General features: G+C 46.9%; 1 protein-coding gene across 2 annotated transcripts in view; it reads left to right on the forward strand.

Annotated features, from left to right (window-relative positions):
• GLI3 (GLI family zinc finger 3) overlaps positions 1-13,237 on the forward strand; it is a gene marked incomplete at both ends in the record, with an annotated part of 193,606 nt that extends 180,369 nt beyond the window's left edge. For both annotated transcript variants that reach the window (XM_080611187.1, XM_080611188.1), the window contains 5 exons: positions 2,820-2,969; positions 3,578-3,742; positions 5,987-6,277; positions 9,498-9,825; positions 10,947-13,237. In XM_080611187.1, coding sequence (XP_080467313.1) covers positions 2,820-2,969; positions 3,578-3,742; positions 5,987-6,277; positions 9,498-9,825; positions 10,947-13,237 — 3,225 coding nt within the window. The remainder of the gene's footprint in view (positions 1-2,819; positions 2,970-3,577; positions 3,743-5,986; positions 6,278-9,497; positions 9,826-10,946) is intronic.
• Between the last annotated feature and the right edge of the window lie 13,051 nt (positions 13,238-26,288).

Genomic DNA, 26,288 nt, shown 5'->3' on the forward strand with positions numbered 1-26,288 from the left:
GATGACACTAAGCTGGGAGGAGTGGCTGACACGCCAGAAGGCTGTGCTGCCATCCAGCGAGACCTGGACAGGCTGGAGAGTTGGGCAGGGAGAAACTTGATGAAATATAACGAGGGAAAGTGTAGAGTCCTGCATCTGGGCAGGAACAACCCCAGGTTCCAGTATAGGTTGGGGAACGACCTGTTAGAGAGTAGTGTAGGGGAGAGGGACCTGGGGGTCCTAGTGGATGGCAGGATGACCATGAGCCAACACTGTGCCCTTGTGGCCAAGAAGGCCAATGGCATCCTGGGGTGTATTAGAAGGGGGGTGGTCAGTAGGTCGAGAGAGGTCCTCCTTCCCCTCTACTCTGCCCTGGTGAGACCGCATCTGGAATATTGTGTCCAGTTCTGGGCCCCTCAGTTCAAGAAGGACAGGGACCTGCTGGAGAGAGTCCAGCGCAAGGCAACTAAGATGATTAAGGGAGTGGAGCATCTCCCTTATGAGGAAAGACTGAGGGAGCTGGGTCTCCATAGTTCGGAGAAGAGGAGACTGCGGGGGGACCTTATTAGTGTATATAAATATATAAAGGGGGAGTGTCATGAGGATGGAGCCAGGCTCTTCTCAGTGGCAAACAATGATAGGACAAGGGGTAATGGGTACAAACTGGAACACAAGAGGTTCCACTTAAACTTGAGAAGAAACTTCTTCTCAGTGAGGGTGACAGAACACTGGAACAGGCTGCCCAGGGGGGTTGTGGAGTCTCCTTCTCTGGAGACATTCAAAACCCGCCTGGACACATTCCTGTGTAACCTTATCTAGGTGTTCCTGCTCCGGCAGGGGGATTGGACTAGATGATCTTTTGAGGTCCCTTCCAATCTCTAACATACTGTGATACTGTAAAGGAGTGACGGGATGAGAGTGCAGGGCAGATAAGTACGGAGGGATGCAGTTGTGCAGTGACCTGAGAGTGATCATGAGATGCTTGACAAGTGAGCCAGACAGAGGAGTGATGGAGAGAGAAGAACGATAAGTCACCATCCTGGGCAAGCTTTGCCAAGCCTTTGCAGGGGGTCTGGGCTGGGGTGGGAGTAAGGAACAGAGTTTTACATCCATGAGAAAGGCCAGTTTTAGAGGATGCTCATGCTGGTATAGGCTAGAGGCCTGGAGGGCAGGAGCAAGCTCATTTGCAGGAAGAGAGAGAAAAAGCATCCTATAGAGAAATTCTCTGGAAGAGCATCCATCGTGCCTGAGTGCCCGCACAGCAGGAGGTTCTGTTGTGAGCTGATGGAACCAGCCCTGAAGTTTTTGTATCAAGTGGAACGCCTGTGTCACACATTCAGTTGTCATTTTCTTCGTGGCTGTGGAGGTTTAACCAAATAACTCACAGTCTGTAGTGTTTACACAAGAATTTGACCAAGAATTACTCAAATGCAGTGAGTTTTGTCCCGTTACTTTTTTTTCGTTCAGGAAAGAAGAGTGCACATTGATCTCATTGTACTTTTCTTATGCCATTAGAGCGCAGGGCATCTGTACATTTCTGGTACAGGCATGTGTAGTACAAATGGGCAAGAGATCTGCACTTGAAATTTAAACTGCAGATTACATATTGTACGTTGTCCAGCACATCTGCTCTGTTCATACACTCCGTGCCCCATCACAACTTTCAAGAAATAGCAATAAAGTTTCAGAAAGAGAAAAAGAGCAGTCATCTTTTATAGGCACTGCACATCTGTTTGCCATGGCGATGCTGCAGAATGCTGAACATAAGTGATTTTATATGTTTTTCTGATTGTTTTCAGAACTTGAGAAAAGATGGGGATTATCTTCTTTGTGTTCCATTATGAACTACTGAGTTTCTGTATGACTGGCTTTTTCTGTGAGCTACTTATGGAGTAGATACAGATTTCATCCCTGTGCTGTGATCAGACACAAACTCTGGAAGCATTTCATCTAGTATCTTAATGGAAATAATCGCATTTGCTGAGAAATGCAGCCATCTAGTGGCACAGCTAGCAAGCTGTGGTGGGAAGTACAGCAATGGGGACGTCTATTCTATTCCTCTTGATTCCATTCTGTTCCATTTTTATTCTGTTCTGTTCCATTCTACACCTCTCCATTCTATGCCTGCATTCCATTCCAAGCCACCATCCAGCAATGCAGCAGTCAGAATGCCCTGGGACAGGATAAAAGGGAGCAGCCTCCTGTGTCCCTTTGCAGAGATGGCCCAGGGCAGCCCAAAGGCATCCAAAAGGAAGTCCTTGAGGACTGCTGGAGTTACTTACAGGGCCCTGAGGCAGGAAGAGCAGTGGCTGCTGGAGGTTGCTGGAGGTTCTCTGCTGCAAGGCCAGCTCCTGGTGGAACCAGCTTCATAGCTCATCTCTCATACCCTTTTCAGCTGAATAGCTTAGAGGAATGACTTTTGAGGAGCACTGCAGAGCTTGCCATCCTCATCCCCCACGGAGCCAGGGGCAGTAGCCATAAGCAATGGGGATGAAGAGATGTTTCCAGGGATGCAAGAAGGCATTACTCAATGTGAATCTTGTGAATGATGCTGTGTGTGAGATTATCGAGGCTCCATTTGAGCCTGTGTCCCTGAGTCCTGATCCAAAGCTTGTTGACATCAGTAGAAACAAATTCACGGGCCTTAGTGGCCTTTCAGTGAGATCTGTAATTTGAACCCAGTGATCACTTTGGAGTACAGACAATCTTCTTGCTCTTTCAGTACCGCAGGATCCCAGTTCACACCTGAGCCTCTGGTGTTGTTCGTCTGCAAAGTTACAGTAAAGCTGGTGATGATGTTACCTTTCTCTTAAGCCGTAATCTCTCTTCTACCCAAACAGCACATAAACAATGACCATATCCACGGTGAGAAGAAAGAGTTTGTGTGCCGATGGCTGGACTGTTCACGGGAGCAGAAACCATTCAAAGCCCAGTATATGCTGGTGGTCCACATGCGGAGACATACAGGGGAAAAGCCACACAAATGCACTGTGAGTAAAGGGGGCTGAGCTCCAGGCTTGGATGGAGAAGCTGGGGCTATGCAGGGAAAAGAGCAGCACAGATGCTGCACTCCCTGATCGCTTGTCCACTGGACATTTGGTAGAGAAGATACCTAGTCTGCTAGAAAACTTCCATGTCTGCTTCATTATCCAGCTCAGGCAGGTGACGAGCTTTAGGAGATGGGATTCACGGGATAATTTGTCCCACTTCCTCAAGTTTAAAGTGCAAAGAAGCCCTAGAAGACGTTTTTACACAGGGCACAGTTTGCTTAAGTATTGAAAAGCACTTTCTCTCACACAGCTGGGCATTACTGCTGGCTGCCAGTGTCCTACTGAGTTTGCAATAGGTTTCTGTCTCAGACAGAAGTGCACAAGTACTGTGTTCTCCTATAAGAGCAGATTTATATAATGCTGGAAGCGTTTTAACTTAAGCTGTGATGGGGTTTGCCTGGGCAAAATTAAAATCCAACAAATGAAACCAAAATTACATTGGGAAAGGTTATGAAGGCTTGGAAAGTTTCTGAACTGTTATAGGTCAGCTTTTACTGTTTCATACATGTCCAAAGATGAAACTTAATCCAGACTTACTTCTTCTGCAGTTTGAAGGTTGTACAAAGGCCTACTCCAGACTAGAAAACTTGAAAACGCACTTGAGATCTCACACTGGAGAGAAGCCGTATGTGTGTGAACATGAAGGCTGCAACAAAGCTTTCTCCAACGCATCCGACAGGGCCAAGCACCAAAATAGGACTCATTCCAATGAGGTAAGCAAGCACAGCTTCAAAAACAATAAAAAACAATGGTGTCAAACAGCCTTACAAGGTGATCACAGGTATTTGTTACAGAGGACAGGCACAGAAACCCTCAGCAACCTGAAAGGATATAGTTCTAGATGGCTTTTGCCAGCACAGTCATCCTTGTGTCCTGTGGACCTTGAGGGGCTGTGGGTCATTTTATTAAGCATGAGGGGTTTGAATAAAGGATGTAATGGGAACACACACGTTAAGCAAGGACACATCCTGGTGTCCCTGAACAGCTGGCGTCAATTTTCCCTCTGGAGCTGAGGCCTCTCCTGGAGCATGTCCCCTTGGTCAGTGGAGACACTGGCAACTCCTGAGCCACAGCTCCCATAGCCTCTTTCAGCACCCTTCTTGGCTGCTGCAAAAAGCTGGAGAGAAGTCTTCAGTGCTTTGACAGTGTGGGTTGCTCTGTTAAGTTCTAAGTTACGCTTTTTCCATCTATCTTCTCTGGACTATTTCAGTCTTTCTTTCCATCCTGAACAGACCTCACAGAGTAGGGATGCAGTGAAGGGAATTTCATCTTTTCTCAAGCAATCCAGCTGTGGCAGTCACAGCCATCACCCACACACTCAGTATAACAACTGCTTATTACTGTGTCTTTCCTGATAGTGCTGCCCCTTCCTATGAAATTCCAACCTCCTACCATGGTCCCTGCAGCATCTCTTGAGTCACAAGGGAAGCAGAGAGCCTTGCACATCTCTGAGTCCACCCTGTCCCTGCAGGGTGTGCTCTCAGCAGCTCAAATTAACAACTGCACTGAAGCCCAGCAGCAATTCTGTGGATTGTCACCGAGGTAGAAGGAAGTTCACCAAGTGTGGCCAATAGCTGACTGAGCTTTTCTTTTAGTCACTATCTTGACCACTCTGTTTGTTGCCTAGCTGATGAGTAAGATCCTCTCAAACTTAAAGATGTGAGCCATACTGCTTCTGTTTTAAAATCAGGATTTCACATCTAACAGTAAGTCACCAAGAAAAGTTTCCTGTTGCGTGTCATTTCTGGTAGGTGCAGCAGCAAGGGCAGCTGAGACATCTCCTACACCATTATTTCATAATGAAACAGGCTGATATTCTTAGGCAACGATGGAGTGCTATGAATACTGTGGAACATGCAGACGCAGTTCAGCACTTCCTTACAGTGCCATTTTGGTTGTAAGTAGGCATCCTATAGACAGATTTAAAAGCAGATGACGTATCTTGGTGCAGATGTGCCTTACACATGTAGAAGAGAGACTTGTACTTCCATAGCATCTTAGGAAAGCTGGCCTCAGTAGCTCAGCATCAACTTTAAATTCCTCAGCAACTACATTGCTTAGTGAACTAGAGAAATGCACAGAAAGCAGGGTTTGTTTCTTTTTAAAGTGATTAGCTATGCAAGTAGCACTAATAGTACATTTATTGCTGCAATGTGGAAATGCTTATGGACTGTTTCCCGTGCTTTGACACTATACTGGTGATCTGAAGGAGCCAGGAAAAAAATGCTTCCTCAGATAATCCTGCCTGAACAAATGTCCCAAATGTTTTGAAGGGGTTTGTTTGTGTCTGAATGTCAAGAAGTAGATACTGGGTATACTAGAAGCAGGGTATCAATCAAATTGCTGAGAGCAAAGCACAGGATAGAAATAAGGCCAGTCTTCACAAATTGCCATAGCTCTGTTGACTCTTCTGTGACTCTTCTAAGTAAAAGCTCTGCCAGTTCATACCATGAGAGGCACTGCTCTCTGTAAACTATGTGTCATTAATGGGTACCTTCAAAACCAAAAGGAATTAATAGGTTTGACTAGGTGCAGACATAACTTCATAGGACAAGGGTTAATGGCTTTAAACTGAAAGAGGGTAGGTATAGATCAGATACGAGAAAGAAGTTCTTCCCTGTGAGGGTGCTGAGGCGCTGGTACAGGGTGTCCAGAGAAGCTGCGGCTGCCCCATCCTTGACAGTGTTCAAGGCCAGGTTGGATGGGGCTTGGAGCAACCTCCTCTAGTGGAAGGCATCCCTGCCTGTGGCAGGGGCTTGGAACTGGATGATCTTCAAGGTCCCTTCTAACCCAAACCATTCCATGATTCAGTCACTGTAGAGACCATAAATCAGATAACAAATTCACTGTGAAAGTGAAACACTGTGAAACTGTAACACCAGCTGTGCTCCAAGGAGCTCTTCAGGAGTCCCACATGGAATTAAATCTTAATATAAGTGTTTTTCCTGTCTTGGCAGAAACCATATGTTTGCAAGATACCGGGCTGCACAAAGCGCTACACAGACCCCAGTTCTCTGCGGAAACATGTGAAGACCGTGCATGGCCCGGAGGCACATGTCACCAAGAAGCAGCGGGGAGATATCCACCCAAGGCCTCCGCCACCGAGAGACCCAGGCAGCCACTCCCAGACCCGGTCACCAGGCCATCAGACTCAGGGTGCAATTGGTGAGCAGAAGGACCTCAGCAACACTACCTCAAAGCGTGAAGAATGCCTCCAAGTGAAAGCGGTCAAGTCAGAAAAACCAATGGTATGCAATACACCCTGCCATTCCCTTTGTCCTTTTTCTTCTTGAAATGATCTCTTTATTAAATGTTCAAGCCCATAAACTCTAGCTCACCAGGTTTGGTTTTGTGACATTTTCTTTTTTGGTTAAGTTGGTTTTTTTAAGCCTAATAAACAGCAAATAAAAAGATGACATCTAGTCTGTGCAATGTGCAGTAACTCCCACAACAGTTGTTTCTCTTAAAGCTCCATCTTTGGGGATCAGCATATTAGGAGAAAATCAGTTTTCATTTTTAGAAAAGGTGCTTTTTTTCCTCTCTGCCGTTTACAAAGAAAGTTGGAGAATGTGAATCCTGCAGGCTCAATGCTAGAATGCAGAAATAACCAAATCCAAAAGATTAAAATGATGATTTTGATGATGATGATTTTTGAAGAACCTGGGGAAATAACCAGATTCTGGGGGCTTGACATTGTCGGATCGTGGATCAAACCGAGGCAGGATAAATTGACTTTTCTTAAGCAGCAGGAGATCTTTAGATAACATTTGATCTCTGATGTGGTGTTCATCTGATACTTAATTTAACTTGGCAGAGTTAATCTAATTGAATTTAACTAAGTTGAGTTGAATTAAAGAGTCTTTGCAAGCCTTTTTCTTGGTTTACCTTAACATACTACATTAAAACAGTAAAGCCTTGTATGCTGAAAGGACCTTACTCCATTATTTGACATCTTATCTTAAAGAAAGTTCTTCTTTCGTTTGCCTGCGTTCCATTTGCTGTCCATACTCTCCACAAGGATTGAAACTATCAAAGGCAGTTACTCTATCCTCTTCCATGTCTGGGTCTGTGGTTCATCTGGACCCAACCCTTTGGGGACTACAAGTATGGGCACTCCAAATTCTGCTCGTTTTGTTAATCATGCTGCAATTCAAAGCAATTACTCATTGAAATATGAGTTACTGCTATGTTGTGCCTAAGGCTTATCCCAAATTGTGGAGTTTTAATCCTGAATTCAGAAAATTCCAACGGCCCAGAGTTGTTAACTCCTGCTGAAGTGTAAAGGAGATCTCCTGCTATCTTTGGTGATAACAACTACCTTGGGTTACAAAGGAACAAAAAACCCATTCCCCTCTTGCTTAGCTAGGTAAATCTGCAACATTATTGAGGCATGTTGAGCATAGGCAGTTTTACCAGGAATAAGATTTGCAGGAGAGGCGTATTAATGCTGATTGCTACATAGTATTGAATATTTCTTACTGAAATATATCATCTGAAAACAATTCTGTATTTCCTGCTTTTCATTGCTTGTATGAATTAAGTTATATTTTCTGTTTTTCAACTAATCCAATGTCTTTTCTGTCTAATGCTCTTAAATGTCTTGTTCTAACTTCCTAAGGACAGTGGGTAATAAGGTGAGGGCATGTTAACTTTTCCGCCATTTTTCCTATTGCAACATTATTTATGTCTTCATTTTAGCCTTCTGCCTGTTGTCTAATCATTCCTTCATTTAGTAATGTGCAATCCATCAAACACATTCCCAATTGTAACGTGCTGTGAACATTTTGCAACACTTGACATGTGAGAAATCTGGCTCATGTGGGTGAAGTATCTTCAGAAATGCCTGTGTACCTTCTCCTTTAGATGAAACATCCTTTTTTTTTCTGTATTACACATCTAGAATACATGTCGTACATAATGCAGTTCTTATTTCTGTAACCTACCTCACTGTGGTCTTGACAAGTGGCTACAAGAACAGGCTTCTAACCTTTATTGCTCTTCTTCCATATGTTATGAAACTGTTGTCCCGAAGCACAAATGCTCTTCCATATAATAACTGTTACTTCTATTCTTGTCACCAGATTTGCCATGGCCAGGATTTGTAAATGAACTTGCTCAGTGTGGCCTCATAAATTCTAAGTATCATCATTCGAGTTAGAAATAATAAGATAGTTACTGCATCTTAATGGACTCCTCAGGGGCATATGAAGCTACAGTAGTGCTATGAATCTGTGTCTTCTATTCAGTGATGTTAAAAGCAAAAGCCCCCACTGCTCCCTCAGAAATTCTAGCTAGCATTTGTCAGTAAAATGTGCATAAAAATCACAGAAAATAATAGTTAAAAATATTCAAATATATAAAAAATATTAAAAACACACAGAAGAAATCCCAAACTTGACATACTTATGTGAAACTGTTCTTGGGAGCAAAATGATACTGCATGTCCCACAGATCTGTGATCACACTGATCCAACTTACAATGAACATATTACATCGAGATACTTCTGTCCCTATTGCTGCCTGTTTTGTCTGTCGGTCTATCTGTCTGAGTGTTTCAGTTTGCCAGAGAAGTTTTCCCATTCTTTTATGAGAACTTTATGAAAACTAAATCAAGTCCCTGTTTCCCCACAGCCAGAATTCCGCTAGAGCAGCAGGGAACACAGCATTAAGAAAGAAGAAGCTATTGCAGCGGGTTTATATTCCTGTAGATTAGCAGCCTGTACTGTGTACTTAAATTCTTAAATTTGAAGTTTTAAATTCTAATGAAATGAAGGATTTGATTCAGTAGATTATCACCACCTTTTTTCAGGGCAGAGGTGGTATAAGTTAGATATAAGAGGAGGTAGAAGTTAGACCCTAATGCTACTGTTGTCACAGGATGCTCATAATATGATACAGTATGTTTTGCACTGGTATTTTGTCCCTGTTTTATTACATGCCAACATTTCAGGCCAACCGCTGCTCCTAACAATGAGCCTTAAGCTTGGAAAATACTTACATTCTTTAGCCACAAGTCTAATTAAAAAACCCCAAATTCCAGTGTTGTTGGAGTCTTGTTTGTTTGCTTGTTGCAACCCTAGCAGTGTAAATTAAACTCTGTAACTGAATTCTAATTCAGTTTATTGAGCTGCAGCTTCAACTGGCAACAGTGCATACCCGAAGTAGAGTATCCATGACATAAATGACATGAAGTGATAGAAGTAATTAAGGAAATAACTAAATAAATGTCTCATGTAGGTATAATGTATAGTATCAGCAAGATAATAAAGTGAATTTTAATCTCGAGTTTTGCAATGGCAGTTAAAATCACTACCTAGAAAGACTTTGAATGAATGATCACTGTTACCATTTAATGCTAAACTTCACATTTGGTTTTCTTTGGCTCCAGTTAGACCTGCATTTGCTGCAAGTGCTCTTCTTAGCTTTGTTTGCTTAAACCTCACGTGCTTCTGTTTCTTACTTCAACAGACATCTCAGCCAAGCCCTGGTGGTCAGTCTACATGCAGCAGCGAACAGTCCCCCATCAGCAACTATTCCAACAATGGGATCGAGCTTACTCTGACCGGTGGTGGTAGTGTAGGAGACCTCAGTGTCATCGATGAAACCCCAATCATGGACTCTACCATTTCCACAGCCACCACAGCACTTGGCTTACAGGCCAGGAGGAATATGACAGGGACCAAATGGATGGAGCAAGTGAAATTAGAAAGGTTGAAACAAGTTAATGGAATGCTTCCAAGACTGAACCCCCTTCCACCTTCCAAAGCCCCGACCTTGCCGCCTCTCATAGGAAATGGTGAGATACACACAACAGGAGCGGTAACACTTTTTGCCCTTACATTCATTGCTTGCTTGCTTAGTGTTGCTGTGAGAATGGTTCATAAATTGATCACTTTCTGTTCATCCCCACATTACAAGTCCTACTGCCTACCCTGAGAGAAGTCTGATAGACCCATGTTTTACAGAACAGGGGGCAGCAAGACTTGGGAGCCATGCATCAGGTTTTAAATATTCCCTACAGTTAAAGATTTGGACCCAAGATCATCATAATCCTATCTTGTTTTGGGGCAAGGCAGATGAAATAAATACCTGCCAGTTTATTGTATGGAACTCTTTCAGATGAGGCCTTAGCAAGACGTGTTGGGCTGCCCTTTAAATAAACTGTTCCCACACAATGGAAGTAATTGTATGTACAGATACTACTGCTACGGAGGGCAGATATGCATAGATGGGAGCAAGGCGAGATGGAACTCTGAAGATCCATAGTTGGTTTTGTACAAGGAGCTGCTCATTGTCAAAATATCTGTCCCTCCTAACTCTACATTGCTGCAGTGTGCCCACAGGTTTCTGCTCTCCACGCAGTAGTGACAGCCCAGGTTTTCTGAAGCCTGTTCATTTGAAAGAAGCTATGCAAAGTTAAGAAATATATTCTGCTTACCCTAAAATTAAACAAAACAAGGAAACCAGCAAAGATGTTTTGCAGTTGTTAGGAGTTATGTCAGGAATATTGCAAGAGGTCTTAGAAATTGCATTGAATGGCCTCCAATTTGTACATTTTGCCATCCCACGCAAATGCCTTTTCAATTATATTTTGCCTATAAAAAGCTCCTTTATGAATGTGTCCTTCTGGCACAGCAGTCAGCATAGTTGCACTGTGCTATACCAGCTGATGACAGTTTGTGGCAGTGGCCTATAAATTATGTGCTGGGATTCACACTGAAATGCTACTCTTGAGTCTCTGAATTAGCTTTTAACCTGATGACACGGTTTTTATCCCTGCTTCATTCAAGACAGAGCACTGCTGTGATTTGCTGTGATGATGCAGGCTTTCCCTCTATACTCCCCTTACTTCTTTAGCTGGTGTTTTCCGTTCCAGTTTCTGTATGATGCATGTTTAACTGTGAATTTTACCTCCAGGTACCCAGTCGAACAGCAGCTGCAGTGTAGGAGGATCCATGACTATTCTGCCGAACAGGAACGAACTTTCGAGTACGGACATCACTGTGTTGAACATGCTGAACAGGAGGGACAGCAATACTAGCACAATCAGTTCAGCCTACCTGAGCAGCCGCAGGTCCTCTGGAATCTCTCCTTGCTTCTCCAGCCGGAGGTCCAGCGATGCCTCCCAGGCAGAGGGGAGACCGCAGAATGTGAGTGTTGCAGACTCCTATGACCCCATCTCGACGGATGCCTCCCGGCGCTCCAGTGAAGCTAGCCAGTGTGATGACCTGCCAAGTCTTCTCAGCCTCACCCCGGCCCAGCAGTACAGGCTGAAAGCTAAATATGCAGCAGCTACTGGTGGACCCCCACCAACTCCACTGCCTAACATGGAGAGGATGAGCCTCAAAACAAGGATGGCACTCTTGGGTGACTGCAGGGAGTCTGGAGTATCTCCACTGCCTTCAGTGAATGCCCCTCGAAGATGTAGTGACGGTGGGGCAAATGGTTACAGCAGGAGGCATTTTCTGTCTCATGATGCTTTAGGAAACGGGACAAGAAGAGCCAGTGATCCAGTAAGAATGGCCTCCGACAACCTCTCTCTCCCTAGAGTCCAGCGTTTCAACAGTCTTAACAGCTTTAACTCTCCTGCTTTGCCTCCATCCACGGAAAAGCGCAACCTTGTTCTTCAGAACTATACCCGTTCTGAGGGTGGCGTCTTCCGCGGCTTCAGCTCCCCATGTCCTCCGAGCATCAGCGAGAACGTTGCCCTGGAGGCTGCTACAATGGAAGCAGGTGGTAGTCTGAATGATGAGGATCTCCTGCCAGATGACGTGGTTCAGTATCTGAATTCCCAGAACCAGGGCATGTATGACCACTTGTTGAACAACATCCTAGATGGCAACAAAATGCATCACAGCTCAGTGTTAGGAAACAACAACCCCAGCAACTTTGACCAAGCCCCTCCACCAAGCAGTCAGCAAGCAGGTTCCGAGGCAAACAAAAGCGACTTGCCCATTCAGTGGAATGAAGTAAGCTCAGGAAGTTCTGACTTGTCTTCTTCGAAACTGAAATGCGGCCAGCGCTCAGCAGTGCAGCAGTCTCGGGCCTTCAGACTGTATAACAATATGATGGTTCAGCAGCAGAGTCTAGAGAGAAGCAACATGGCCCAGCAGAATGGCTATCAGAACCTGATGGAGAACACTGGCTCCTATGGTTTGCAGCAAAACATGGTTCTTGGCAGCGGAGCTGGCAATTCTTTCAGCATGCAGCCCAATAAGCCTTACAGCGAAAGTATTGGAAGGCAAGCAACGATGTGTGGGGCAATGGACAATTCATGTGGCATGGCAGTTCAAGGGCAGAAGTTGAGAAGTAGCAACATGCCACTGAGTGGGAACCCACAAAATTTCGGCCACCCCATGGTATCCAGCGATCAAGCCACCAGTATGGCAAATGGGATACAGAACAGGAATATGATGGAACAGGAATATTTGCAAAACCAACCAGCTGGGGATGGTGTTCATTACCAGGGAGTCGATCAGTCCGGTGAAATGATGCTAGGGCAGGTTAGTCCTACCTCACAAAGCAGCCTGTATCAAGGGCCGCAGGGTTGTCCACCAGTGTCTCACACCACTGGTAACCAGCCTTCAGGTTTGTTGGTGTCCAAAAGTTACCAGCCGTGTGCTAACTACAGCGGCAACAGACGGCAAAATGTGTTCAGAAACAACCTGGCACAACAGCAAGGACACATAAGTGATGGCAACCAGGTGTACAGGGTAAACACCATTAAGATGGAGATGCAAGGTCAATCACAGGAGTTCTGCTCTAACGTACAGAATTACTCTGGTCAGTTATATGACCAAACCATGGGCTTTAGCCACCAAGCTATGAAAACAGGTTCTTTCTTTGGTTCGGAAGCTAACTGCCTGCTGCAGGGGACTGCAACTGCAAACTCATCTGAGCTTCTTTCCCCAGGGGCTAACCAAGTATCGAGCACAGTTGACAGCATTGACAGCACCAGTCTAGAAGGCGTGCAGATTGATTTTGATGCTATCATAGATGATGGGGACCATGTCAGCTTAATTTCAGGAGCCCTGAGCCCAAGTATCGTTCAGAATCTCTCCCGCAATTCCTCACGCCTCACCACTCCCCGAGCGTCTCTTACATTCCCAGCTATGCCCGTAAGCACAACCAACATGGCTATTGGGGACATGAGCTCTTTGTTGACCTCACTTGCAGAAGAAAGCAAGTTTCTTGCTGTTATGCAATAGACATAAAGAACAAAACAAAACAAAAAGAACCCTTAGGAGATAACAGATGAAAAAGACTCATATTTTTTAGTTGTGTATGTATTTTAGCAATCTCATCTCACCTAAATGGGATGTGTTTCAAGTATATTCCTTTTATGGAATAAGGACTCTGAAAACCCTAAAGTGTTCTAGGGAGAAACTGTCTTCCATTTCAGTTTTGAATCAGTATTGCTACACCCATTCCTCCCTCTCCTTTTTTCTCTCTCTCTCCCCCCCCTTTTGAATGTCTGTATGCTTCCTTTTGCCTTTTTTTAATTGTAAACCAATGTAAACGTGTGAAGTGCATGTTTTTGTTTTGTTTGGGGATTTTTTTATTTTAAGAAAGGTCTGATGAAATAACTTGCAATTTTTCTGTCACTCAGAAGAAACTAAGCCTTGTGCAACTTGTTGCAACTTTCCCCCCTAAACATATAGGCACAAAATAACCAGGCACAATGTGAAGTGAGCCTACAGTGATGAAATCCTCTCTGGATGCACTGGATAGATCACACTGAAGTGGACAACCCTTCAGAAATGCACTGACATGGTACCCCTAGGCTGTAGTTTCAGAGTCATGGAGCGCAAGAAATGAGGAGGTTCAAGCAAATAGGAAATGTAAAACCATCATCCTTTTGATCCCCAGCAAACATTTAAGGATTTTGTAAACACACAGATAGCTGTCACTGCCCTGCATCATGATACTGAGACTGTGTCTTGTTTAATCCATTTCAGAGGAAGAAGAGGAGCAGAAAGCTATTCTTAGTCCAAATCTCATCTTCTGCACTATTTGGTATTCTGTTTTTCAGTCTTCTTTCTTAAATGATTGGGTAGTAAAATTAATGGGCATGATTTGGGTAGTCTAGAATACCCTTCCTTGCGTACCACGTTTGTGAAGAGATGATCAGGGTCTAATGGAGTACTTCATATAATGAAATAACAAAATTGCAATATTCCATGCTGGCGATTATTAATTTAATGCAAATTGTTGAGGTAATTTGTTGAGCCACTGCTTTTTATTCACAGTAGCAGTTCCTTTGCCAACAGAACTGTCCTGTACATCCCTTTGAGCACATACAGCTTCATGGGTGGATGTTTTAAACTAAGTAAATGCCCACTGATGTAACACAGTTAACATGGTCATGGCATGGAAAACAAGTAAGTAGCAAATGAATGGCCCAGTTCTCAAACTAACCAAATAAATCAAAGTGATAGCAAGCAGACTGATAATCTTAAATGTTTTTCCTCTGTATCCAGGCTTTACAAAATCAGGAAATTTAAACTGCATTAAAAATAGCAAAGAAACAAACGGAAAGTGATTTCTATAGACTAGGAGGCCACAGCATTCATTCTTCTGACTGGAAAAAAAGTTGAAATACCAACTGATTCAGGGCATGGCATTTGAGGAAATGTGTAGGAATACAACCTCAGTGAAGCTGTCAGATAACATTGATCTATTAACAGCTCTTAGAGGAAGAAGCTGTAAATCAGTAGGAAAACATCATAGGAATCTGGTGCTGGGGCCGTATTTGTGCTTAACACAGCACGTACCAAGTGATTTGCACTCTGTGAGCTGGAATGTCAGAAAGTGAGACAAATGTAAATATCCTACAGCTTTTATGATCACCCAGCTCCTGTCTTTCTCCATATCTTTCGCAAACATTTCTTCCTTCCTCTTGTCTCATGCACGCATATTCCCTCATCCTGCTCTTTGCCCTTTGCCAGTTCCCCTGCTGACCTCCCTTCCCACGTCCAGCTATCACAGCCCTCCTGCAGTGGTCCCTGGGCTGCGCAGGGAGCCAGGCACAGCTCACATGGCAAATAAATAGTTGGTTTGGAACGTGGCAGTGCTGCTCCTTGTGCTCTCCTTGCCCAAAGGCAGCCTTGTAGAAACCTGCTGCCTGTACCAGCCCTTGCCCCTTGTCCTGTCGTGAAAGGATGCCACCAGCCAGGCAGGTGAGTGGGGTAGGAGGGATGCTTCTATGGCCATGCTGTACATTGCAGTGCCATGATAACAGCTCACAGCCTTGTGAAGAAACAGCAGCCTATGCATGAGGGAAGGCTGTGCTGGATGTGTTCCAGATGGTTCTCAGTAACCAATTGCTGGGTCTTTATTAAGCCATCAATTACATGTTTATAAACAGTTTCATCAGGGAGACTTATGACCATCTTGGGAGTAGGTGACTTGGGAGAGAAGCCTTTTATTGTCATAAAGCCCAATACGTTAAAAAAATACCCCTCAAACTATTTTTTTAAACTCAATTTCCAGTTCATAATTGTATTTGCTGGTCCAATTGAAGCTGGGAGGCTATTAACAGATGTGATCCATCAGAGCTTAGAAGCAGCTGTTCATATTGCTCAAGGCTAAAAGGGACTGTTTGGGTCATTTATTTGCCTTCCTGGATTTGGCAAACCTTTGTCACTCACCCGTCTTGGGCCAATAGTGTGTCTTGGCCAAAACCACACTCTCCAGAAAGGCATCCCACTTTGATTTGTGAAGGTTGAAGAAGCAGAGATTCCACCAGGTCCCCAGGGAGTTTGTGCAAATGGTTGATTGTTTTCTATCATTAAGTGTATGTGCCACTTACTTAGGTTCATGTGTCATTTTCCTGCTTTTGGTATCTCCTCATGCTTTTCACAGAATGGTTTGGGTTGGAAGGGACCTTAAAGCTCATCCTGTTCTAACCGCTTGCCATGGGCAGGGACACCTTCCAGTAGACCAGGTTGCTCAAAGCCCCATCCAACCTGACCTTAAGCTTCCTGTTTTGGTACCTGTGAGGGTAGCAATACATCGTAGCCCAGCGGTCTTTGGTTTGGGTTTTGATTTGATAGGGTAGACTGGGCTCCCTGAGCATGGCACTGTTAGGCTGGGCAGCACCTTTCACTTGTTAACCTCCTTCTCAATATGTGGCAGTTTGGGGAATGTCCCACTGTCATTGCTCACGTGTTTACTGGCACCTCTCTATTCCCACTCTACCAGTTACAGAGCCAAAGCTTGCTTTTGTGTATGTATCTGATCTGTTGCATCAGTTGCCATTGCCATAGAAGCTGGAAACCCACCACTCATGCTAGAGTATTAGGAAAGGCAAAAAATAGTGTGAATTTCCTATTTTTAAAGCACTGCAGCCTGCATCTGTATCACCTTTTCTTCCAGTGCCTCTGTGAGGGTCTTCCAGATTGGTTACCATTGCCCTTAGGCACGTTTGCCTCACTGGGGCTGCGTCAGGCACCCTATTTCTCCAAGCAGTTTTACTTCCCACGAAGTGGGATCACCAATGGGACTTCATCCATCAGGTACACCTGGGTGGAGGAAAGGTATTTCTGCAGTGAGCCAGTGGGCTTCCCAAGGGGCTTTGCTGGTGAGCGCTGGCCCCGCATATCCCCATGGCAAATGACGTTACTCCCTCCTTGGAGATCAGCCCTACATGGTACGTGCATTATGGTGCTGGCTGGGTCCTCGCTTCCCCTCACTGCTCCCCCAGCCCTTGATGAAGTGGCCGGTCAGCTCTCCCATGCCTGCTGAGCAATGACTCATCCTTCCCAACATCAGTGTTCCTGTTCTCACAATGTATGTGCCTTATTTTGTGTTGCTCCTGTAAAAAGAGAGGGACCAAGATGTGTTGCCAAATGTTCCCAATGAGGCTGTACTTACCATTCAGCTGATTGATAGCACATACCACTGTTAATAGTGTCCGAAACGTCTTGTAAACCTCTGGTATTCACGTGTTATTGTCCTTGGATTGGTGGAATGTCTCCTATGGAACAGTTACTGTTGTCAGTCCTGCAGATGTGTAAGATAAAAATGTGGTGTTGGTTTGGTTTTTTTCCCCAATTTTTTTATTTTTTTTGGTAAAACTTGTAATCCTTTTTTTTAAAAAAAAAAAAAAAAAAAAAAAAAGAAAAGAAAACGTGTAAATACATTTACATACGGTAGGAATAGTGTTTGGCTGTAACGGGCCTTAGTGGTCTTCATTTGATAAACCTGCAGTTATGATCTGATGTTTCTCGAGCCTTATGTTGATCGGAAGGGTCTGTAGCACTGTGTACATACGAACTGTACTTCTGCTTTCAGAACCACTTAGCTCTTTTGTAACAAAGAAAAAAACAAACTTTCTTACAATGTCAATAAAAACACAAAAGCCTTTGTACTTAAGTTCTTAGCTTTCAGCTTTTAAAATAGCTCCTTCGGGGAGGGTGTTACTTCTTAATTCAGCTGCAGAGCCTGCTGGCAACCAGCACGTGTAGCGCTTCCACTCGTGGTCTCTTGCTTTCCTGTTTCTGCTTCCCAGAATGTTGCTCCACTTCATTCACATTGTAAAAGCCATGGGGAAGGAAAACAGGGTGGAGAGTTGGGGCTGCCTCAGGATAGATGTCAAAAGGGCAGGAGATGCTGTGGGGATCCCTGCCCCGTTTGTCACCATGGTTGTTTGCAGCGTCAAGGATGTGGATGAAGATGGAACACACGCTACAAGAAACCTGGAGAAGGGGCTTTTGACAAGGGCCTGTAGTGACAGGACAAGGGGGGAATGGCTTTAACCTGACAGAAGAGAGACTGAGATCAGACACTGGGAGAAGATCCTTCACTGTGAAGGTGGTTGAGGGCTTGGCACAGGGTGCCCAGAGAAGCTGTGGCTGCCCCATTCCCAGCAGTGTTCAAGGCCAGAGCAACCTGGTCCAGTGGAAGGGGTCCCTGCCTGCCGCAGGGGGTTGGAACTGGATGAGCTTTAAGGTCCCTTCCAACCCAAACCATTCCATGATTGTATATTGCTAAGGCACCAGGGTCACAGCATCAGCAGAGGTGAGCCCTGCCAGGGAGAGGGCTGGGGCTGCAGAGCATGTATCTGGTTCTCCAGCCTGACTCGAGATTGGGCCAGTGAAGAGCTGCATGTGGAAAGCTGCAGCCAGGGGGGCAGGAGGACCTGTTTCCATGTGGTGAAACTCAAAATAATGCCAAGTCCTCAGGAAAACAGAAAATAGCAGGGCAGTCGTGGTTTGTATCATCCGAAATTAGCGGATGCTGTTGACCTTCAGTCTGTGCTTTAGTGCCAAGGCTGCAAATTAATTAATTGAATTCATTAAACTGGTTTCTTGCTTCAGAAGAGCATGTACATGAGGGAACTGCAGTTTGCAAAGCCTGAGAAAAACACAACAGATACACAGCAGTGATCAGTGAGGCAGGAAAAAACCCACCCCACAGCCCTCCACCACCTTAAATAGGTAATGGGACATTAGTGCACCCAAACACAAGGGCAACACCAAGGTCATCAGTGCTGCTGCGGCCAGACCTGCTGTGGCCAGGGCTGAAGGAGGGGAAGAGGAGGCAGTGTGGGCCCAAGGCACTGATGGAGTCATTGTGCTGCATGGATGGGTGTGAGCGATGGCACTGTAAGGCAGACCAATGCCTTTTTTTTCCCTTTCCCAATTTTTGTGGGCTCGACTGTGCAATCTTCATACTGCTTTTTCAAAGCGGGGGTAATGGGAAGGAGACGACTTGTTCTCTGTAGGCTGAAACACAAGCTATTTGTGTTGGGAACATGGCTTTGTTATGTGATTAGTGCAATGGGAGCCCCTAGGCACCACTTCCCAGTACAAACTAATATTAATAACTCATGCTGAAATTGCCTGTTATTTAATAACCTGGGCCTCTTTCCATGCCAAGAAGCACATAACTGCTCTGTGTTTCCACCTCTCGTGTTCCCGCTGTCTCCGCCTGTCTTCCCTTGCTTGGCTTCAGACTGGGACCATGCATTTCCCAGGAAAAGAGAAGTGGGTTTTGGCAAGGAAGAAGGAAGAATCACAGAATGGCTTGCGTTGGAAGGGACCTGTGGACATCATCCAGGCCAGCCCCCTGCCAAGGCAGGGGCACCCCAGGGCAGATTGCACAGGATAGTGTCCGGGCAGAGAGGGAGACTCCACAATCCCCATGGGTAGCCTATTCCAGTGCTCTGCCACCGCCGACGTAAAGTTCTTCCTCATGCTGAGGTGAGACTTCCTGTGTTTAGTTTATGGCCATTGTTCCTCGTCCTGTCACTGTGCACTACTGTAAAGAATCTGGCACCATCATCCTAACACCCACCTTTGAGATTGATCTGTATTAATGAGATCCCTTCTCAGTCTTCTCTAGACTAAACAGGCCCAGCTCCTGCAATCTCTTCTCATAAGAGAGATGCTCCAGATGCTCCAGAGGGTCTGCTGGACCCTCTCCAGTAGCTCCTTGCCTTTATTGTACTGAGGAGCCCAGAACTGGACAGTGTTACATGGGAATCCCTGCACCCCATGTCCACCTGCATTTGTACCTCCTTGGCTGTACTTGGGGTACAGCCCCTGCATCTGATGCGAGGCTCCTCATAGCTGCCATGTCTCGCACTCGTTGTCCCTTCTATCACTCGTGTCCTGGGTGACCTATTCCATTCCTCTCCAGAGAAGCAGCCTCCCTCCCTCCGAGCTGCCCCGGCTGTCTGAAACGTGCTAGACCAGCACTGTTACTCATGGGTGGGAGGCCCATGTGAGTCACACTTCCCTTCGCAGGCTGGACTGACTGCATGTCCCACCGGATCAGCATGGCCCGGTGGCAGCACAGTTGGGCCCAGGCGGGAGCGAGAAGCGGTGGGCAGATCAGATGGTGATGATCCACGTAAATAGGATCATTTCCCAAGGGCTGGCTGAGCTGCTCCAGCCTTTGCCAGCAGCACTAGGGTGGCTGTCAGGTCTGCGAGGCGCTCTCTAAGCCACCCTGGTCTGCAGAAAAACATTACTAATGTTCCCACGGCCGGAGCAAGACAGACAAATAACTTGGACTGCGATGTGAAACAGTGGCAAAAATCTGGGAGACAGAGGAGGAGAGAGGAAACAAAACACAAGCGAGTGGAACGCGCTATAATGACTGGAAAGAGCCCCAGATGGACGTGAACTGAGAAAAGGCCAGAGACAGAAATACTAGCACTAATTAGCTGAGCTGTACGACTCCACTCCTGCTGTACCTGAGCATCCTGCACTGTCCTCAGAGCTCTGACGCTGCCAGCCCCATTTTAGGAAAGGGGGGTGAGAGCCGCTCCGACCTGGATGCAGAGAACTTCCTATAGCAACCCTTAGTGAAAACCCCAAAGCAGAGCTATGTTTAGGGCTGGGCAGAGGAAGGGCTGTGGCTCCAAGCAGCATCTCCCGAGGGAAGACTGTGGAAAACAAGTAGTTCCCTCCCCTGAGCATGGACCTTTGCTGCTGGGAGATAGATACCCATTTTGATTACAGAAGAAGCCAGCCCTCCCAAGCCATAGTGAAAACTCAATTTGCCTAGCCTGCCTTGAGGCAGTTTGGCTTTGAAGACCTAAGCACATCCCATAGTGCCAGAGGGTCATGGCAATATTTTTACTAGCCACATTCTTTATCTGCCTGGAAGGCTTTTGCTGGGAAAGGGCAGATGTGTCTCATTCCTGGCATTGCTGAGTATTTCAGTCCCCTGTCCATTGCTTTCAGTAAACTCCTTCGACTTTGTCTGTGGGACCCCATATCATGGCATTGCCATAATATGGCTTTTTGGATGGAGCTTCAAAGGGAAACCAAATGGTCAGTGGCATCCCCCATCCATTGTCCTGCTGCAGAAACTGAACTTGATCTCTCACCAGGGGGTTACAGAGGTAAAAGAGGGCTAGAAAGACCAGCTCATACCTTCTGTGAAAGCAGTCATCAGGCACCCTCAGAGTTGTGGGGCTCAGTGGCAAACAGGGACCTCTCAGAAGCTCCCCAGATGATGTGGCTGCACATCGGGTTCTTGCTTGCCTGAGCTGGAAGCTTCCTGTCCCTCGCATTCATCACTACTGAGGTTATCATAGTGAGGAGGTCCCAGTGCCCACTGTGAGGCTGGGGCAGAGGCTGGAGGTATGCAGGGCCACAGTACCTGGCAAAATGTGCTACAGCACATGTGGGGATCAGGGCTGGTTCCCTTCCAGCAACAGTAAATGTAAAAATGTCACACTGTCCTCTGCAGCCGCACAAGAGGCAGCGTGGCCGGTCCCCCAGTGCTGCTCTCTCTTCTTCACATCACCCTTGGAGCAGGCAAGTGCTTGCTGCTGACCAGCTGGCAAGTGCTCTCCTTGGGCACCAGTACTGGGGACATTCCATGCTTGTTTTCTTTACAGCTAAACTCAAGGAACTGGTGTCACTTTGAAGTCCCAGCCCTGCTCACCACATGGCCTCGCTGCAGGCTGGCACAGCACAAGCTCCTATACTTGCCCCATGCCCAGTCCTTTCCTTGCCTTGGATGCCTCTCCCTGCCCTTTCCTCCTCTTCTCAAGGCTGGGCTGTGGCATAGGGGAAAAAACATAACTATTGCATGCTATTTTTTTGTCTCTTTGGTCCCTTGGAGGCTGCTGCTGGGTTCTCTCAATTGTGGAAAATGCTAGAAGCTGTGCAAAAGCTGGCCACACAATCAGGGAGGCAGCAATGCCTTTCTCAGCTCTGTGGAGTGCAGTCTTGAACCACTATAGCACTTCTTGCTTGCCATCATGCCCTGAAACAGCTTGAGTTTCACTCAGCTGTTCACCTGAGCTCTGCTTGGCACAAGCAGCCGGAAAGTGCCTGGCTCCAGCTTAGGTGGAGCATCAGCAGAGAAAAAAAGGGCTGGAGCATCAGCCAGCAAAAAGACATTGGGATCCTCCTCGCCCAGTAACCTCCCTGCTGGTGCTGGAGCCAGGGCCTCTTCTGAGATGGGAGATGCTCTCTCTGGCTGTGATCTGTGATTGCCATCTTTGCCTCTTCTGTTTGAACCATGGCTGGGTCTGGGGTCTCCTGCTGCTGGCTCGGCTCTATCTGTAGCAGCTCCCATATTTCAGCCCCTTATGTGCAAACCCTCTCTGCCAAGCTCTGCTTAGAAGCACTGGTGCAAAGGGCCCCATTGTGCATAAAGCCCAGGACATCACAGAACCCCCGTGGATTTTTCATTGTGGGGGAGCTGCCAGTCACGAACAGTCCTGAAGCAAGCATAAAGGCTTTGATTTATCCACTTAAATATAGATCATCCAGTTGAATGTAGATCATCCTTTCTTTGTGCGTGTTCTCAAGTGTTTTCCCTCAGGAGAGCAGGCTGCAGAGTGATAGGCTTTCTTTTTCTTCTGTCCTGCACCAAGGAATGAGTTTTCTGTCAATATTGTCCCAAAAACTTTTGGGTTTCAGGACATCATCATCCATTTTGGATGCAAATTTCCTTGCTTTAAGAGACACAAATGGGCACATGAAAGTCCGCCCATGCCTGGCTGGCCTTGCTCTAAACTTACTTAAAACCAGAGAACCTCAAAACCCCAGACACTGTTCCCAGTGCACCCTAGATGGTGGCATTGCTTAGATTTGCTGGTGCCACTGTGGTGTGTTTGCTGGGCAGGATTATTTGGTCAAAGGCTTTTTGCTGGTCCGCGCTGGTCCGCTGCAATGAAAACATCAGATTTAGGGGAAGAAAAACAAAACAGAAAGACAGCGTTTGGTCATTTTAGAGCCACCACATGCACGCAGCACCTATGGGGCCAGCAACAATTTCAAACTGGGGGTGCATTCCGGGCTTTGAGTCTCCCCATTTTAAAGTAAGGTCTTTCCAAGGACCTTATCATGATATTTGCAGTACAGGAGGGCTCCAAAAAGCACATCTGGGGCCCTTGGGAGGTGAGCACCACAGCTGCCCTACCACTGCTGCTGCCAGCGAGCTGGACCTCGGCTCCTGGCTCTTGGGTCTAGGTAGGGTGGCCAAAGCAGGGAGCAGACCCATGCCACCCTGCTCCCATGGCTGGAAAATCCCAGCTCCAGCTTACACCAGTGGAGGAGCGAAAGGGAAAACATCCTGAAAGGTAAACAAACGGCAAAAGCGGAATGATGAGCCAGTTGCCTCCCAGGAAAATCCCCCGGGCGCAGTGTGGGATGTGTGGCAATAACAATCCCTTTCCCAGGAGTGCCGGGAAGCCGGGGGGAGCCGGGGACATGGCAGCGATGCCGTCCACGGAGCACACGTCCTGCACAGCCCGGCCAGCCTCCATCCCCAGTTAAAGTCCATGGTGGTCCGGGTGCCTGTGCAGGGGGTTTGGTGCTGGCAGCCTTGCTTGCAGCGAGAGTTTGATGGCAGGAGGGAAGGGGTTGGCCTTGTCTTCATCCTTGCACTCTGGAGCGAGGCCGGGTGCCTGGTTTGCACTGTGTCGGTGCTGCTGTGCTGCTCAGTGTCACACATGTCTCTTCAGCTCCATCACACGTTGGCTTTCTGGCTTCTAATTAACCTGTCAGTATTCGGCTCCGAGGGCTCAGCAGTGAGCTTGTCTCCCCTAGACCTTTGCTGTTCCCCAGGGCCACAGGGAAGTTCACAGGGTCGGAAGCAGCGAGGAAAGAGCCATCTTTGGGACCCTGAGATGTATGAGCAGTTCAGTGCTGCCACGCTGTGGGAGATCCGGCTCACTGTGCGGTGCCGTCCTGGCTGATGGACCAGGCACCCCGCTCCCCACGGGCTCTGCTGGGGACTGCTGTGAAGTGAGAGCCTTTGTTAGCTGGCTCGGCTGTAATGCAGGGTGGTGATGTGCTTCTCATGCCCTCGCTGGCATCACTGCTGGGCTGCACCGAAGATGCAGACCCATTGCCTAGCAAGGCTTCAGCCACACATTCCTGGGGGTGAGACCTCTCCAGCCTCCACTGCCACCTTCCTGCCTGCCTTTACAGATGGCCAAACACCAGCAAGGGTAAAACCAACAGGAGCACAGGGGAAAGTGGTGCTGGAGTCTGACTGAGGGGCATGAGTGCCTTTAGCCTCCCTTTTGTCCCTGGGAGCATCCAAACAAGTGAATGGGGCATCCCTAGCAAACCTCCCACTGCCTTGCACTAGCAGGAGCAGCAGTGGCTCTGCCACCAAGATGAATCTGGAAGATATGTAGAAGCTTCTTGCAGATGCTCTAAAAGGCATTTGGAAATGTTAAGTAAGGAAAAACATGGTTTTGCTCTGGAAGGGCTGAGTGCAACTACCTGAGCTGGCTGCTGGCCAGCAGGTAATTGATAGCAACTGCTTCATATAAAGTAGCGGGAAGGAAGGAGCAGGAAAACTATAGCCCTGCTCATGCACTGCCAACCCTGTGCAAAACATCGCAAGAGAAGAAACTATGGGGCATGCAAGCTTGTATGATGGTCTGTCTGGAACTGCTGAGCAAGTCCAGAGGTGGCCACGGAGACGCTTTGAGGGCTGGAGCAGCTCTGCTCTGGAGCCAGGCTGAGAGAGCTGGGCTGGTTCAGCCTGGAGAAGAGAAGGCTCCTTAAGGGGAGACCTTAGAGCAGCTCCAGTGCCTAAAGGGGCTACAGGAAACCTGGAGAGGGGCTTTGGACAAGGGCTTGTAGGGACAGGACAAGGGGGAATGGCTTTAATGTGACAGAGGGGAGACTGAGATTAGACATTAGAAGTTCTTCCCTGTGAGGGTGCTGAGGCGCTGGCACAGGGTGCCCAGAGAAGCTGTGGCTGCCCCATCCCTGGCAGTGTTCAAGGCCAGGTTGGACGGGGTTGGAGCAAGCTGCTCCAGTGGAAGGTGCCCCTGCCCGTGGCAGGGGGTTGGAACTGGATGAGCTTTAAGGTCCTTTCCAACCCAAACCATTCTATGATTCTATGACTGGATTTGTTGAAAGGTCACAGCCTGGCAGAATGTGTTTGAATGACATGCAAAGGAAAACACTGAGTTTAGCGGAGTTCAAGCCTAAGGGCCTGTGTGCTGGCAGGGAGAGGAGGATCCCATGCCTCAAAGCTGGAGCAGGGAAAGAATTTTGGACCATGTGGATTCAGTTCTGTGTGAAGCAAGGTTTGATCCCCTTGCCCCTCTCACACAAGCAAAGGGCTTACGGCTGCCATGCCTGTGCCACAGCCGGGTCTGTCACAGAGTGACACTTAACAGTCAACACAAGCAGATGCTCAGCAGGGTATTGGGGCTCTGCAGCTGTAGGGCAGACACTGGCAGATGACTGGCAGCTTGCTGGATGAAGAGCAAAAGAAAGGAGGGAGCTGGAAGCACATTTGCTTTCCCAGATGGGTAAAAACTGATGCCCTTTGATTCCATTTTGACTCATTTATGCCTAGAACTGCAAAAAGATAGCGCAGTAAGTAACACAACTTGTAGGAATTCCAGCTGCTAAAGTTACCCCTCTCTCTCCTCACTAGTAATTTCACCTATGTTGTTCCTGATTTACCCTGCTACAAAGGAAAGTCCAGTCTCGGAGTCTTCTCATAGGATCATGAATCAAATGCATCAACAGTAAAGCTCAATCATCTGAGCTGTGCTGTGATCTTTGCTTCACCCTGCGCTTTTCCTACAGAAATTAAACTAACCCGCTCTGTCTCTTTTCACAGGACATGAAATACACAATTTTATATGCATTGCAAAGCCACACCAAGGCACACTGCGAAGAGCGGCGGAGTGCACGCCGTTTCTCATAGCCTAACAAAGGGTCCTTTATTTAATAATGAACTATTACAGCACAGGACAAAGATTTGCTTTGTTCAGTGACTAGAAATTGTTTGCAGATTTTTCTAGCCACCGGGAGTTGACAGTTCACTTAGGAAATCAATTCTTAAAGCAAGAGTGCCTACATGCCTGCTCAGCTCACAGAGTGCTGCAAGCCCAGAGCTGCATGGGGCCCAGGCCAGCGCTTTTCCAGTGGGCTGAAATAGTGAAACATTTCTGGATGTATTTCTCAGTGGAGGAAGCAGACCCACGGTTTCAGCTGTTGCCCCTCGTCACCTTCAGGAAAGCTTCAGGCTTCTTAGCCAAGCTGCTGAAAGCAAGGGACAAAGAAGATGCACCTTGGAGCAAATCTGTATACAGGCTGGTCACCTCGGCATGAGGTGAACACACTGCGCGGGTGACACAGAGGGCTCAGCTGTGTGGGGTTGACAATTAGGTCTCTGCAGCCAAAAAGCCCCCATATACAGGTATAGATGCCAGAAAGCTGAACAGTGACTGGGATGATGCACTGCAATGTGCCAGCAGCACGAGACAGGCTTTCTGCCCAAGCAGAGCTAGGCACTGTCGGGAAAGAG

This window comes from Psittacula echo (assembly GCF_963264785.1).
Source record: "Psittacula echo genome assembly, chromosome: 2".
NCBI classification, from domain to species: domain Eukaryota; kingdom Metazoa; phylum Chordata; class Aves; order Psittaciformes; family Psittacidae; genus Psittacula; species Psittacula echo.